The 17,583-nt window shown below is 38.3% G+C and overlaps 1 protein-coding gene across 1 annotated transcript in view; it reads right to left on the bottom strand.

The window, feature by feature from the left end:
* The window catches only part of TYMP (thymidine phosphorylase), a 33,610-nt gene extending 17,793 nt beyond the window's left edge, over positions 1 to 15,817 (bottom strand). Inside the window, 6 exon segments of the mRNA XM_075208474.1 lie at positions 5,801 to 5,930; positions 6,671 to 6,769; positions 7,661 to 7,863; positions 9,390 to 9,515; positions 13,395 to 13,425; positions 15,599 to 15,817. Coding sequence (XP_075064575.1) covers positions 5,801 to 5,930; positions 6,671 to 6,769; positions 7,661 to 7,863; positions 9,390 to 9,515; positions 13,395 to 13,425 — 589 coding nt within the window. The 5' untranslated portion in view covers positions 15,599 to 15,817.
* Between the last annotated feature and the right edge of the window lie 1,766 nt (positions 15,818 to 17,583).

Below are 17,583 nucleotides of genomic sequence, written 5' to 3'. Positions count from 1 at the left end.
TAGGAGTAACACTGAGAAAGAACTGAAAGGGTGGTACCAGATACCGAGATCATGGTCTGTGAAGAAGCATTGTATAAACCTGAACTTGAAACGGTGATTGGGTGATAGTTTAGTACACTATCAAAGGGTGGAACTGTCGAAGTCAGCAAATTGGATAAAGTCATTTCAATTAAAGTCTAGCGAACTTGGTTGTCTTTTTCTGAATAGATGCGTACGGTACGCTACGACGTACCAGGGCACGCTGCGGCGTGAAAGGGCGTACGAATCCACTACACGTGGCAGCAACAGTAATTGGTCTTTTACCATACATTCGCACAAACACGCATACTTATAAAATAGTACACATTAATGGTAGTTGCAACACATAGTCAGTTATGTCGAAATATAGTAGTATTTATATGTTATATCAGAGTTACATGCATATTAGTGAAATACACGGAACGGGTTGAAGGAATAACATCATGAGTGGTATCATAATGAACCTTGTTACATATCCTACTGTTTGGTTCACTCTGCGAGGGAATCGCAGAGTGCATACACAAGTTATGAATGATAGGGAATTATGAACTACTTAAGACTAAGGAATCTTGGTGGGAAGAGCAGAGCATACTCCCTGCAGAGATGACCCCCTCCTTTGGATTCCTTAGGATGAACCAGCCAATGATTGACAACCCCTTGGACATTCCTGAGACCTGGACCAATAGATGCAAGCTATACCATCTTCATTGTATTACTGTATTTGATTGTGTATATAAGCAGCAGCTTGTGATCCAGTGTGCAAACATCTTGTCCCCAGACTTCAGGATTGAATGACTGCACTGGATCCAGAGCGCCTGCGATAAGTTACAGCTGTATTTACTATTACTTCGCTTGAGCATATTATTCTACTTATTGCGAATAAATCTTTGTGCGTTGGAAACACAAATCGAGGTTCGACAATCGTTATTGGTTAGCAACAATACGCACATAACAGCAGTACTTGCTTTTAATTATAGCACAGTATTTGATGATTTAAGAGACTACCAATTAAAGTAGACCAATTAGGATGCAAAATAGAATTTTTGGAAGTCTGGAAATACTAGATCTCCTTCAATTCCTGGAACTGGAATGACTCAGACATGTAGTTGTTAGTCTCTCACCTTAGGGGTTGTTATAAACCGGTCCTAACCACTTGATAAGTCAATGCCAACCCTGCATAGAACTTGTGAAAGTAAATTTTTCATATACATATAAAATAGTTTTTATCTTCCCCATAGCTTTAGATGCTATAAGCACATTGGCAGAATGGGAGACACATGGTGTGCTGTCCAGTTGACTGGCGCAAACTAGTTATGATAAGAAAAGTTTTCTTTTAAAGTTTTATTTTTGAGAGGTGAATACTGAGCATCGGTCCAAGACAATATCCGTTACAATCGAGTTATACATGTTCAGGGACTAATACAATCAGTGTATATCATAAAGAGAAGAGGAGAAGAGTTGTGATATTGACCAAATTTTTACTATAAAGATAGAAGAGAGAGGAAACAGAAAAGAGAGACTAGTCAGAGAAAATTAAGCAAGATAGATTAGGAGGCGGTGTGGCAAAGCCGCCAATAGAAGAAAAGAAAAAGAAAGCAGAGCAAGAGATAGAAAAGAAGTGGGGGGAGGCAGGGAGGGGGGAGTGGTAACGAGTTGAGAAAGGATATCAAGTGGAGTGTTGTAGAGGAGTCATAGAATAAAAGGAGTTTGGATTTGGAAAAATGATATCCACCGCGCCCAGACTTTGTTGAATGATTTAGATGTATTACACAATATGCATGTCATAAACTCCATTTCGTATGAGTGCCAAACTCTATTAATAACTGTTTGCATAGTAGGCGCGGTGGGTTGTATCCAATTAGTGGCAATTTGGCACAGTGCTGCAGAAACTATGTGACGGAACATTTTTGTTTGATGTGTAGTAGCGGATGGAATCCCAAGTGGGAAAAGAAAAAATCTGGCAGAGATTGGGATGTCAATCTGCAGAATCTGAGACACGAAGTTCCGTAGTTCCAACCAGAATGTGGCAAGCTTGGGGCATTGCCACCAAATATGGAGGAAGGACCCTTCCGATGAGCCTCCTCTCCAAGCTGGATGAGGTTTAATTTTTTTTTTAATGAATAACAAAAATCATCTGCTATTCTAGCCTGACATTGTGGCCATGAGAAGCCAAATGCATGTGGGAGCCCCTTTACATACAGTGTAAGCTATGCAGAAACCATCAAAAACACTGTCTTCACACAAGTGTCAAATAAGACACCTTCCATACTTGTTGTTCATATTATCTTGCTACTATGTATTCTTTGTTCTCACTCAATAGGATTCAGAATGATCACTGCATATTGTTTCATTCCATTATTCCAATAATACCTTTTCCATGTCACCTGACTGGAGTGAATAAGATCTTCTTAACAAACTGTAAGCATTTACCTCCATTCCATAGAATCAAAGGCTTTACAGGCGCCAAGAGACACCAGCTCTCTAGAAGGCATGCCTAAGTGGTCCATGCCCAAATTAAGAAAGAGGAGCTACCAGGTGACCTTTCCATGGCTGAAGCCTGTTTGGTCTGGATGGATGGCCAAGACCATAATTAATATTTTAGAATTGCAATTTAATTGAGAAATAAGCCTAAAAAAATCACAAAAGGGAGTTCTTCAATTTTGAGTGTCTCGACAAATATTATATGTAAGATGCCTGGATATTTAGCATACAATTTTATAGGAAATCTATTCAGACCTTGAGATTAAGACTTACAACAAGGAAAGGGTTCCATGGTGCATATCTCACCCTTATCAGGAATAGCAAATTATATATCTATTCTAGAATGTGATTTATGTGCATGTGGCTGACAGGAGTGTGCCATTTGGTTATGGAAGCGCCAGTGCCAGACTTCTGTGAGTTTGTGTGAATGAGCCTAGTGCTAGATAGACAGATGGGGAGGATGGAAGGAGCATATCTAGAAAGCAATTTAACACTGCATTTATGAAGTACAAGAACCATGGGCAATTCAGTTATCTTCAATGTCACATTGCTTAGAAGGTCCCTACTGAACAAATGAAGTAAATACAAATTTTCCAGTATCAGTTGAAACACTTCAAATGCACAATGAACAATTAAAAACAAAATTATTACTTTGTATCGATAGCAATGCCACTGACAAACTCCTCTTTAATAAATATTGTAACACCGCTAGACTGAAAATACTAAAGTACGATTTAAAGTTTGGGAAAAAAAATGACCATACACAAACTTCTGGTCCACTAGGGACTTTAACTGCAAATGTAAAATATGAGAGTTGTGGCACTTGACACACTGCTTAAATTTGGAGTTGAGACCTTGACATTCCATGACATCCCATTTGTGTACAACCAATGTAGTGTCCTAGCAGTAAGCATGCATGGGTTAAAGATTGAACGTGAATTCTTATCTTTTAAACCTACCATTAAACAGGTTTACTAGAAACAACTAATTTGAATAATCTTTTTCCCCTCTGCCATCAACCCCAACTTCAATGATTATTAAAAGTTTATCATATAGTGCCTAGATATTAAGTAGCACTTGGAAGGGTATAATGAAGACCATGTAGAAACGTTCAGCATTTGCTGTTTGTAGGAACGTTTACAGCTGTTGCTCTAGAAGTTGTGGAGAGGCCAATCCTCTCATACCATAGAGCCAAGACGGGTGGTGATAAATTGTTGGATGTTATATGTTTAAATTCTAGGGTGAGCTACCCTGCTAGGGAGGCAGCCCATTGTCGCTGTTCTTCAGTGAAGTAGACTGAGTATAGACACACTTTGAAATTTTTGACCAGAATATTCTCAGCCTCCTTATTCTGTTCAATAGTCCTGCAGCTGAAATTCGTCAGCTTTGTCACAATGGTGTGTGGGGGCATCCCTGGATGACAGCTGTAAATGTATTGCACAGCCACCATTCCAGAAATCGTTTGCACAAAAAGTCTGAAGAGGCTCTGCACAATGTTTGACATTGATGAGTTGCACAGTGAGTGCTTCTCTAATCCAGCTTTTTGGTATACAGGCTCTCCAGCCAGCAAAGGACTAATTCAACTCATGTACTGCAGCTAGAAGTGGTGGACAGAATCTTCATTGGTGCTTCCCCTATGCTTGACTTCTGTGGCAAGTTCTCTGGGTTTTTGGAGATCGTAACAAATTAAGGTTAGGTCCATGCAGACCTCTTCAATATTAGAGGTAAGCAGAACTTAGCAGTTGCTAATAACGGGCTGGAGGTGAGCCGTCACAGGGTTGTCATCTGACTTGAGGGGAGGAAATTATGTGCAACAAGCAACATATTGGGTCGCATTTACAGCAGGACCATACCTCAGGTTCTGCTTTTTTAAAGCCCCTCTGCTGTCAGCATCTGCGTCCACTTCTTGCTTGGGCAAGAAGTGGAAGAATTAGTGGCAAGTGACATCGGAAGCACCACAAAGGAAAAGAACATAGCCTGTAATCTCCTTGTTTTATTCCTTGGCTGCCCACCTTCCCTTGCCATGAAGTAGAAAGATGTCTGGTATAACTTTGTCACAGGATGGGTGTTTAGATGTAAGATATTGGACTAGATTTAGCCAAGCACCACAGACATGCATCTGCTCATTTAACCTGGTCTGTCATACCCCCAGAGACTTAACATTTGTATCTGTAGCATTACTTTACCATGCCCACTCTCTGCTTGCTGTCTACTACTAGCAGGCAAGGAACCAGTTGTATTGTGTGCAGTGCATGTGAACTGCAAGTGTCCCCAGCAGACTGTAAATAAAGTTCAATTAAAAAACCATGTAGATCTCCAAGAGGAAAGAGAGATGAAGTAGAAACAGGTGAAGTCCGGTAAGTATATGTAAAGTGTTTATAGCATACCTTCCAAGTATCCCACTTTGTGGATTTTGAAAGGGGAGAGGCTTACAGTAAGGTGGATGGGACCTCACTAGAAAGCTGGTGTGGTTGAACAGAAAGTAAGAAATGTTGTGTGGATTGGGCAGAGTTTGTGCCAATGTGGTGTGGTTTGTGCAGATTATTTAGTCCCTATTTTGCCTGGATAAATGTTGGGAGTTATGTTACTGTGTGTGTTATCCATGTGCAGTTATGAGTGTAATACATAAAGGACCATGTTCATCAAGGAACACAAATGTCTATATGTCCAGTATTTTGCATTAAATTGCTCTGCGCGTGCCCAGAATCTAAGTATACGGCAGAGAAAGCAAATGTATTAAATTCATTTTTGAGTGCAAATGACCCTTACTACAGCCTACGATTTCAGGGGTGTAACGAGGAGGGAACTCAATTCAAGCTTTGAGCATCTCAAAGGTAATTTGTTTTTCTGTCGAACACTTGCACCAACTACAGGTCGGGTGTAAGTTCCGATTACTAGTGATGATGGTCACGTATGCATGGTAGAACATGTGTAAAAATGGAAGTCAATGGTGCCTTCTCTTCAGAAGCAGGCATTAGAAAAAAACTTTTTTAATCTTTTTTCTGTCGGTTTTGACTAAACCATCAGTTTAGCGATTTTCAATCCGTCACACATCGCCAGGCATTAAAAATCCCAGCCTAAAATTGCTGTTTGGAGTACTAAAACCTAACACAATCTTTAGTAAATCTACCTGGTCATATTTAGGGAGCAAGAAAGTATGATCCGCTGTCTATACCTGGTCCCCATCTCATCTGACCAACATCATTGGTTTGAGCTCAGTAGCGGGAACAGAAACAGAGAAAAGTATATGCCAATCCCCTGACGACGTAGTAAGTGCTAGATTGAGACCAGAGGCTGGTACCTGTAATCAGTGGCAGACTGTCCACTGTTGCCGTCACATCACGCATCTCATAGAATATTTTATCAGCTGGTACAAGGTCTGCAGACTGTCCAACAATACAGCAACCAACAGAGCGAAGAATTTCCAGCATCTGCAAATACAATACAAAATCTATTTACAAATAGGTCTATATTTTGGGCAAAGATATTGTGTAGCTCCCATTTTTCCTTTGAACTCTTTACATTAGGTTTGACCACATAATTTTTTAATAATACTCAGCACATGCAACAGAAATGCGGCTCTCTTTGCGAAACTACTTGGGCAGTACTGCTGTAGAGTGACACAGAAGGTGGTTTCGTCACGTGTATTAAATAAAAACACCAGGTAATGTCTTTTTTTCTCAACAATCTAATACTCTGAAAGACAATAATTGTCTTCATTTTTATCTATCAATATAAGAGCGGTGTAATCATTGGGAAGAAATCAGTGTTTAAATCCCACAATAAAATATACTCCCTAAATAAAATTCACTCAAATAATACAACTACAACAAATATAGAAGTAGAAGAAACTAACATTTTACTTAATTATGTGATCTATCTCTGGTTCAACTGACCAAGAATTCTATAACTCTGTAATCTCTCTCTATTCCCTTGCCCACTATACCCTACATAGTTTCCTGGTTTCCATTACACTACACTGTAAAGCTATTAAATTAGACTAACCAGTTAGTATAAGAGCTTTTAGTGTTTTTTTTTATGAGGCTTTTCATATTGCATTTTATGTTTTACACTTTTTAGACCGGCTGTGCACTTGTTGCTTTGTAGTTGTTCTGTCTTGCTAACTCACATTTCAACATAAAACTTAATTAATAATAAGGCAGCCTCATACCTGTTCAGGACTCTGCTGTGAGCTGAATCCTGGAACAGACTCCAGCTTATCCAGCGTACCCCCAGTATGTCCCAGTCCTCGTCCACTGATCATTGGAACCTTACACAAAGAGAACATAGTATTCACTAGACAAAGAATTACAATTCCTTTTCAAGAGAGATTTAAAGAAAGAGGTGACAGGTCTATGTTTTAGTTTTGTGTTGGACTGTGTGCAAGCAACATAAATGTAAGGACATAGGGGCCCAGCAATCATTGGGAGTTCCATCACAGTGATAAATCGGTTTGCTTTTTTATCGGCAAAAAAAATAAAAATTGGTTATCACCGGCATTTGTGAAAAACTCTAGTTTTATTAGTAATTCATTATGAAGTGACCTGGTTTCATTTTGAATCAGAAATTGACACGGTGTGTCATTTATCCTTATGTGGATGTGTCATCCATGTACATGAGACAAATAAATCAACTAGTCAACATGTGGGAAATAAGATTGTGTGAACATCACTACTGGTGATAAAAGAATAAATAAATCACTTATCTATGCAATTTACCAAAAAACTGTTGCCGAAGCCTGGAGCTGTAAGGGGGAAATTTACTTGAAAACACTGTCATTTCAAATAACTCTTCTATTGTAAATAAAACTGTCCATAAATATGTATAAGCATTTTTATTTAGAAATTACAGCATGGAAAATAAAGCATGGATAATTTTCCATGTTCCTAGGTGCGGTGACACAACATAAAAATTGCGTATGAACGAGAAGGAAGATGTCCACTGGATATAGCCTACACAACACTGGGAACGTTTTTAAGAACTGGTCCTCAGGATAAATGTGATGTTACCAGATTCTGACTGTCATTTTTAATGCAGTTTAGAAAATGTACTTTAATAACTGACTGGATGCTAAGGGTAACACCACATTGTTCCTGTACACTTGTTGTTATAAAAGTACCTTTCTCTCAATTAATGAAATCTTGTTCCTGTCAGCTAATACCTTACAACCACAGGCAGCCAGTGCTGGTGCCAGGGGCAGACTGATTTTGTCCCCAACTCCTCCTGTAGAATGTTTGTCCACCAACCATCCACTCCATTCGTCTGGCCATGTGAGTACAGAACCTGAGGCAACCATCTCCTTGGTCAACGTCATAGTCTCCTCTGGGTTCATTCCACGAAGACGGATGGCCATAAGTAGTGCACCTAGAAATACAAGCATAGGCATTTACAACTGAATACAACAAGGTTTTATTAGACCTCTGATCAGTATCACTTGTCAAACAATGCGTGTTCTCCACATTTCACATTAAGTAAGTGAGTAAATATACTATCAGCACATGTTAATGTTATTTAATGCAAAGGTCAGTGATGGGAAAGCTGATAGTACTACAAGCACCAGCATGCCCAGACTGCATGGCAGCCCGGGCTTGCTGGGACCTGTAGTTCACCAATGTAAAATAGTGTTTCATTCATTTTTATTTTTTTTTAACCATTTATTACCCCACACCCACCACCCAGGGGTGTAGGAAGAGCCCAAGTGCTGTCAAGATGGACTGAGTAAACCTAAGGAGGAGACTCGCATTTTCTTTTGCGGACCTCAACTCCCTAGCAAACCCAGCTCGTGATGACCAGCCTGGGGCTGGTTGGCATCATAGCAGGGTGACCCCTGCCCCAACTCGCCACTAGCCCCCGCGGGCAAAGCCTAGGGCTGCTTGGAGGAAAATTGCCGTTCGTCCGCTTTGTCTCCCTGATTTTGCGCCCAACCAGCACTAGGCTGGCAGCACTAGATTTAAAATGACTGGGGAGGGGGAGGCACGCTTTTTGCAGCCTTTTTTTTTTTTGCCTGTTCCCGAGGGCATTGCCGTTTTAATTTTCACTGTCGGCAATCACAGTGTCGGAATTTTATCCTTGTCGGGGACATGTACATACCGGCATTTAGTCTGTCGCTCATATTTCCGTTGGTATACGACTACCACCACTTTAATTAGTTTTCCTTAGGCAACACATAATAGGATTGTATTTCTTTATAATGTTTTAGATTTAACACTATGTTAACCCTTATTTTTTATTTAATCAGTGGCAACAAGACTCCAGTTGGTTTCTCCTAACTAGCATTTATAGACTTGCTACTGTTAGATCCTGCTTAGCTGGATGTGTTCATAAAAGCTGGCACCGCAGACTGGATTCAGATCTCGACCACAGCTATTCCTATCCGGGATAATACTAACACAAAGTGGCATCACATTAGAAGTGCAGAGCGTTCATTCTGAACAGAGTGTAAAGTGATCATGGGACCAGGCACAGAATGGTTCCCTGCTTGTAATGTCGTGGCAGCATGCTCAGAAGAGCAAGATGTCCATCTGTAATGACCATTTATGAACGCCCATTTGAACATTTTGTACTCTGCATGTGTGTGTAGTTGTACTTTTTGGTCCTCAATACAAATTTTGGGCTCAGGGAATTTGAAAACAAACATTTGCGAAGTTCAGTTGGGGAAATATTTTGAGGTGTTGTCATCATTAGGAAGCAGCTATTGTTGGAGCAGACACTGGGGTTTGGTTTATTGTTGTGATCATGTAACAGCACACTGCAGTTACAGCAAGAGGTCTTTATAACCAGAAAGTCTCCTGTGCAAAAAAAAACATCATACCATAATATCTCTCATTTCATAAATGGGTAATGTGCATTTTAGCCATATTTTAATTTTTATTTAATGTTGGTCTGGTTACCCAGCTGACTGTCTTGAACTTGGCCTGTCATTGTTGATTTCACCACGCATCTGATCTCCTGTGAAGACAGTGCCAAGCCATCACGTTTCTTAGCGATGACATCCGAAATACGAAACTGGAAAACATCTTAAGAGACAAAATAAAAATAAAGAAAGCAAAATGATTTATTATCTTATTAATATAAGTTAAACTATTGTTTTTAGCTTTATTTGGCAATAAAATGTAATTGAAATGCAGAATATTGCAAGGAAAAATGCATAAAAATATGAGGACTGTACCCTATTAACAACTTGCAAGACCTTCAAAATTAGGGTCCTAAGGCAAAGTCCTAAATAAACATGAAACAATTAAATGGTTAGACCTATTTCTAGGTCAAACAATATTTGCATGGTAATAATTATTGTTAAAATTAATGGAGAGCAAGATGTCCATCTGTAATGACCATTTATGAATGCCCATTTGACTATTGTTATGTTAACAAGAATATATAATATCTGGAATGAAGATCATTGTCCCTTTGATATGTTATGCATATCTATGTGCATATGATTATCTATTTGTACTGTATGAATGTATAGAAGAATCTGTGTGCAAGTGGCTGGTAGGAAATTATGTGTGTTCTGTGCATCATTGTAAGTCCCATGTTTAAAATATCTGCTATACTGTGACTGAATAATATATAGTGATACATACGTTTAACAAAGAATTAATTTAGTTCAAATTATTTCTTGGTTAAATTGGAAACTACCTTTGAGAGTGGTTAATAAATGAGATAAAGTTATAAATAGTTATAAAATGGTCATTAGCGTATTTTCCATCGCTATTAACCGTTTTACAGAGTCTTTCTTGTCTCTTCCATATGAGAATGAACTTGAGACATAACTCTGAGATAATATGCTGCTGTTCACCTAAACACAAAGGAGTGATGTCCCTATTATACATTATGTTACTAGACATATTAATTACTTCCAAGGGACAGCAAAAAAGGGGATTGAAAAGGGATCTGGTACTGCTGCTTGAGGAGGTGAGGGAAAGAGTAGCAACTTGGGCATATAGAAGGTTTTTGATATTAGCCAGCTCCCATAGGCAGGGTGACTCTCAACTCTTAAAGCCTAGCCTAAGATCTCTACCACTATGTCTCTTGTGGTCAAGACTTACATCAGAGACTGACATCTTGACTTGAGCAGCCTAGGAAAGAACAGAAAGAAGATAGAAGAGGGAGATGAAATTAGAGACAGAGAAAAGATATTAACTTTTATTTAGTTAATTTTATGTATGGTATTTGTATATATTATAATAATATAAAAATGTATTCTGACATTTATTTGTATTATTTATTACTGACCATGTATTATGAGATATTTTTTGCATAGTTATGAAAGTTGTTTATGTGATGTTTATATTAACACATTTTGTAAGAAATATATACATTGCTGTTTGCCCTAGATATCAAAGATTAATGGGCTAATTTCCATTCTGCATGTTTGTTAGTGTTTTTGTGTGGCTATTATTACTATTAGGGAAAAATGACAAAGAATAATACAGATATTGATGTGATATTGCTTTTTCCACTGACATATTTGGAATGGGGAGAAGTTAACTCTGAAAAAAACTGTCAAATTGCCACGACTGGAAACATTTTATAGCAGGGAATGTCTTTGTTAAGAAAAGGTTTCACTTTCTTATCTCAATGTTATTATAACTCATCTGCTTTATTTTGTTTATTTTTTCTGTTTCTCAAAACTTTTTTTTGCCCAGAGCGGTGTTGACATTTCACTTATCCAATGTCACCAATTTACCTTATGGTGATGTCAATGTTATGACTTGCACATATTTTTTGACTATTCCATACCCCACAAATGTGCTGATTTAGGCAGGCCAGTCCCGATTTGAGGTCTGTCCTGCCATCCTAACTGAGCCAGCTTTGTCCCTATCGGACCAGAATGTTGGGGGTCATGCAGAGACGCCGAGAGGTGTGTGTAACTTACCATGTGCCCACGCCCCCTTTTGCAGTTCATCGTCACTTTGTGATGGTTCACAAATCCTTTCCTAAGCATATGTGGAGGGGGCCACAAGAAGTTGCTGTACTGGGGCCCAAAATTCCTTTTAGCAGCCCTGAGTACCACACTCCAGATAGACCAATTAATTTTTTTTACCACAATCAACCCTAGATGCTGGATGAAATTGTGGCCACAGGGGAACTATCTACCACATATGATGGACTTGTACACAAATATCTCAGTTCTGGGGCAAAGTACATACCTTCCTTAATGCTCTGTTGGTAGTCACCAATTCACAGAGCCTCCTAGAGCTTCCTCTTATGCTGCCCACTCCAGAATCTCACCGCTCACTCTGAAAAGCAAATCTCCCATATTCTGACCATGGCAAAATGCCTCATCACCTAGGTCTGAGAGCACCCACCCTCTCCCCTGTCTTTCTTTCCTTTCCCCACTACGTATTTACTCAATATTACAACTTTTGGTTCTCTTACAGTTTAATTATGTACTTCTTAATGTTTGTTGGGCTCAGTTATATGTGTATATATGAGCTCAAAAAAAGATATGTGGTATATTTTATATATTTGTAATGATTTCTGATTTACAAATCAATTGAACGGTAAATATCACTGATCTGTGGTTTTCATATTGTTTTATATGTACCTTAAATTGAACTGCTCTTTTTTCTATATAGCAAAACTATTCAGATTTGTCTAATAATGACAGTATAACATGTGTGTGTTTAATATCAAGAACAGGCAGGTAGGGTAGAGCAAATGTGGTATGGTTAAGTACAAATAAGACATCAATGCAAGTTCCCCTGTTCCCCTCAATATCAAATGGGTTTGATATTTCTGAGCAAGGTGTAACCCTAGCCCTGTTACACACAGTTTATATTCACTGTATGGCTTATTTATCTTTTATTTATTTTCATATACTGGGGTTCATTTACAGTTAGGCGCATTTGCTCACCAAACATACAAAGCAGAAATAGCATACTACATATATATTGCATGTCAAGCTGCCCCCAGTTCAAAAACCGCAGTATTTCTGAGAAACTTACGTCAGACATACAAGTGTATATACTTACGCCTGGTGACAGCTTAGAGGTGTGCCTTGAAAGTGTTAGTAGTAAATATTAGTCACATTACCCTGTTTGTACATAATATATTATTGTAAAGAAATGTCATACACGAGAGAACATTGTCTTGACATTTATTGACAAGTGTGAATGTACATTTCCCATATGAAATGTAATTAAATACAAACACCCCCACATCATTGTTTACAATTTTAATAATGGAATCTTCTCTCCTGAAGTAGTCCAAATGGAAATGTCAATTCAGCAATGTGAATAGACAGACCTGACTTGATATAATAACCTAGGTTCAATAGACCGCATGGTTTCTAGGGGTGTGAGTTCAGGGGAGGTATGAGGCACTGCCGAAATTATACCCAGCCCAGATCTCTGTGCCTGCCTCCCCCGTACCTGGATCAGAACCACTGTTACTGCCTGCTGATCGCACGCTGGAGCTGTTACATTTGGGTCAGCCATACTGTGTCCGGTGCTGCCCTGTTTTTAGGGGCGTGCCTCTGCCCCAATATCTATATCATTTATATTGGTTCTTGTTAAGTGGTAGAACCTCCCTTTCATATATAAAATTAATCATTTTATATAAGGAATTATATATTATTATAATTATTAGGGAATTAACAACGGAATTATCTACATTTAAAGGTATCTGGTGCAGTAGAAATACTCTTTTCTGTTACAGTAGTACAAGTGTATAGAACATTGACCTGACTATAAATCTGTTTGGACATCGTGATCCAACAATAATACTAGTCCCCAAATTAAAATGTGTTATCTATACTAGCCCATTATAGTAATTATACGGATGTAAAGGTGAAAGAAAATACTTTGCAGGAAACATAAAAACAAACATGTAAAATGAGCTACATGTACATGATGCATGTAGCATAGAGTGTCCCAAAATCCAAAGTATACCTTCACATCCAGCAGCTGTCACCGACTCCATCTGAAAACAAATGAGAAAAAAAAAGTTTTCTCTACAACTTTTTCATTACTGTTCTTATACACACATACACACACTGCTCATATATACTCGCAATACTCAACAAAGGACTTACACCCCCACCCCCTTTCTTTCCCTCCCACTCATTGCCCTGGAACTCTATGGCCCCCTAACATTGATCATTTCACATCTGTATAATATAAATAAGTGTATCATGAATTAATAATGGTTAAGGATTTTTTTTAAATTTTTTTTTTAATAATATTCACATTTACATTAACACAAAGTGGTAAATTCAAAGAACCGGGATTAAGGGAGTATGAAGCACAGTATATAATAGGGAGTGGGAATATGGGATACTAAATACAGACAAACTATAGTATAGACTTACAAAGTTTCTTCCCTTTCTTAAACATTCAGCATTACTGGAGAGATTTAAAAATGTAGAGATTATGCCAATGAGCTAATTCACTGAAACTGAAGTTAACCAAAAAAAGTTAGACATGGGTTATTTTATGGCGGTAGGCATATGTTGTCCAGCAGACATTGAATTATATCCCTCATCCAGTATTTTAGGCGCCCATTAAACCTTGGTGCCCTAGTTCTACCAGAGACCTATCATCATCATACTTTGCTCAATCCCAGTCGTCATATTCTCACACTGATCTACCGTTGCCCTCCTTCACTCAGTCTGCTCTTTTATGCTCATCCTATATTTCTTCCTTTATTGCTCCCTTCAGCTTTTTGTTTTTTATTTTTACCTTATAACAAATAGTTAATGACTGTGGCAATGAACATGGGAGATCAATTCATCCCGCAAAGTTGTGTATTTTAGAGGAGAACACCTGGCTTAGGTTAGATACACTTCAGCTAGACTGTATTCTATAGAAAAACGTTACTTAGTTGATATTGACTTTAAATGTAATATGCTTTTTTTTATTACTGTATGTATGTATTCCCTTCCTTCTTATTGGCTGAATCTATGCAGGAGTGGACACATGAAGAAAGTAATTCATATGCTAATCACATATGCTAAGCACAGAATTGTCACTCTGCCAATAAAAGAGCAAAGGAACGGATCATTCATGACTGATACACTGGGCCTAATTCATTAAGGAAAGTAAACCCCCGCCCAGATAAAGAGCAACTTTTCACCTTGGCAAAACCATGTTGCATTGGAGGGAGAGGTACATTTAAAATGTGGAGACATATTTATAATTGGGTTAGGGCATGTCCTAGAACAACTTTAAATGTCAGTGTACAAATAAAGCAATAATTTTCATCCCTCACATTGCAACATAGTTAATAAATCATCTGTACTTTTTATAATTAGATTATGTCTCATTATAGCTATGCTCTAAAAAACTGATTGTACTGTATCAAGAAATGGAAATTTTGTTATTATCTTGATGAGTTCAACATAACTGCCAACATCTGAATAAAATACTAAGAGTTACAGCTGTTTTGCAGGGGCAAGGCATATCAATATACGGTAATAATATTATTGGACACAATGATATTTCTGGGTTATATATTTTAAAAGCTCCTCACCACTAAAATATACCCATCTGGTTTGTATGACTTTTTTTTAAATAAAATCATACAAATATACTTATATATTAACATTCAGTAGGCAGTCCAGATATAACTTTGGAAATGTGCCCAGTAATGAACTAAATTTCACTGTCCAGGGAAAGAATGTCCAGCATCAAATTTTAAAGAACTCGGAAGTGTCCGAGGACACTGTAACATTTGGCAACTATGGTATTCTAGGGTTTTATTTTCAGAATGCCATTTTTCAGTTCTAAAGTTCAAAAGTCTGGAGAAGTCTGCATAAATCAAGCATTAAAAAAGAGATAAATGCATAAAACAAAACAGGTGATGGTAATGTTCTACAATGAAGACTGAACCTTTTCATTTGCTGATCTGTATATATGATTCCCTGTTAAACATATCACATAGACATTGAAGTACCATCAAATATTACACCTTCACTTCAAGGAGCAGAACAGGTGCTGGGAGACGTTTCTGAAATGCTGATTACAACATAATTACTGCTCAGGACGTGTCTAATGCAAACCTTAACGATTGCTACTTTCATGAGTGTTTCTATGGTTTATTTATCTTAAGTGACCAGTCGCAATACATTGTGCGTAATAGTTTTACTCCGTCTTACCTCTGAGAGCTGATTATCTGCGAGTGCAGGTTACAAGATGATCAGATCTCTCCTCTCGGGTATTCTCTCCAGTAAGTTCTAGGCTGGATACTTTTATCTGAGAGTCTCCCTGCACCTCTCTTAGATCACTTTTAGTTTCTTGCAGCCTATAATACTGCTCCTGTTTCCAATTGCCCCTCCCACTTTTTCTTTCAAGTTTTAATTCCCAGTGTTTATATTGTTTATCTATTGCTCTCATAACAATCCAGAACCCAAGTTTATTCTCTTAACCCTCCCTCCCAGTGTTGAAGTATGTGTGAAAACGGTTAGGTCCTTGTCCAATCAGGGCTGGGGGATAAGGGGCGGCTGCGTACAAGAAAAGAATCCACAGTGTGTAAAGGAATTTATGTGAGTGACAGCGATGCTTCGTGCTGTATTAATGCTCTATATACTGAGTATTGATATCGCTGGACATACTTGCGCATAAGATTGTAGGTATTCAGCAATTCAGGTATGGACTACAGATGGAAGTACCGTATTTTTAGTTTTCTGATTTAGCGACATACAATTTTTTTTTAAAATACATAAAATACAGTATTTGCTAAAAGCTATTAACAAAACATGCACATAATCAAACACGATCATTTTCGTTTATATAATATGCATTCAATGCAATTGAATTATAGCTATACATTCACATATAAAAAATGTTCCTAATATATATTAACACAAGGTGATTCTATGCATTTCTGCTGATAACTTCACTATATTTTATTTATGTATTTTCACTGGGAATATACAGTGTATCATTTTTATTTATTTGGGATGATAGCATTTGAAGCTAGGTATACACACCTGACACTGCCTGCATCGTCTAGCGAGAAGATGTATCTATCATTTTTATCTATGTGGGATGATATTGATTAGGATATTGCCTATAATAGGGTATCCAAGTTAGCTGTCCATGGTACTGAATAAGGTTAGACTATGCATATATTCCAAAAAGTTCAAAATGGCATATTACATTCCATTGTTTGTCTCATAATGTGAACAGCTGTTGCCAATGGTTTGTCTCATAATGTGAACAGACCATAATTCTCATAATTGTGTGGCACAAGCTCAGGTGATATTTCCCCCCGCGACTAATCTATAATTTCTTTTGTTATGAGTCCCATTTCTTATATTTGCATTATTTTACCCATTGATCGAAGTTGAAATATACAAGTGTAATGGAAATGTAAGTGAAATGGATTTAACAGTTTTCTAATGAAGGCTGTAGAAGAAGTGGTGGTATGACACAGTGGCGGAATTACTATTGGTGCAGTAGGTGTGGTGCACTGGGGCCCATGGAGATAATGGGGCCCGCTGCACAGGGAACTAATGAGCTGTGTGCCCTAGTTCCCTCCTCCCTGCTTCCCTGCACCAGGGCCCAAAGGACGCTAGTTCCGCCTCTGGTATGGCATACCACCGTATGGCCCACTTTCACCACTGATTACCTATTTTAACAACATCAGTTTTACCATGATGGGAAAGCAGAGCAAAAAACAATTTGTAGTTATGAACTTTATTTTACACCACAATCTTCCTGCGTTAGTATGATTCCCCTATGTCACTCAGACCCACTTACCTCATTAATCTCTACACATAATAACACTGTCATATGCAGTCCTATCCTCAATAATATAATCACAAGAGTGGGCAGGTCACTGCCTCCCACAAGATAAGCACACTCCTCTCATGCTGCTGTGCCTATTCCAATTATCTGACTGACTGCAGGTTGCTCTAACCACCCACAGTTACACATTAGGGGTAAAGGCAGGATTTCTGGAGGAGGGTTTCCATGCCATGCCACCATGATAAGCATATAAGGAGCATGGCTGTCATTTGATACAGTGCTGCTGTCCAACTCTTAACCATCCCCTTCAAATGCATGGGAAATGTTGCATGCACTACTGTTAGAGGCTCACAGCTCCCGCTTCACGACCAGTGTATTGTGAAGTTGGACA

This window comes from Mixophyes fleayi, chromosome 4 (genome assembly GCF_038048845.1).
Source record: "Mixophyes fleayi isolate aMixFle1 chromosome 4, aMixFle1.hap1, whole genome shotgun sequence".
Classification (NCBI taxonomy): Eukaryota; Metazoa; Chordata; class Amphibia; order Anura; family Limnodynastidae; genus Mixophyes; species Mixophyes fleayi.
Note: the sequence above shows the minus strand (reverse complement) of the source record. Positions and strands in the feature narration are given on the sequence as shown.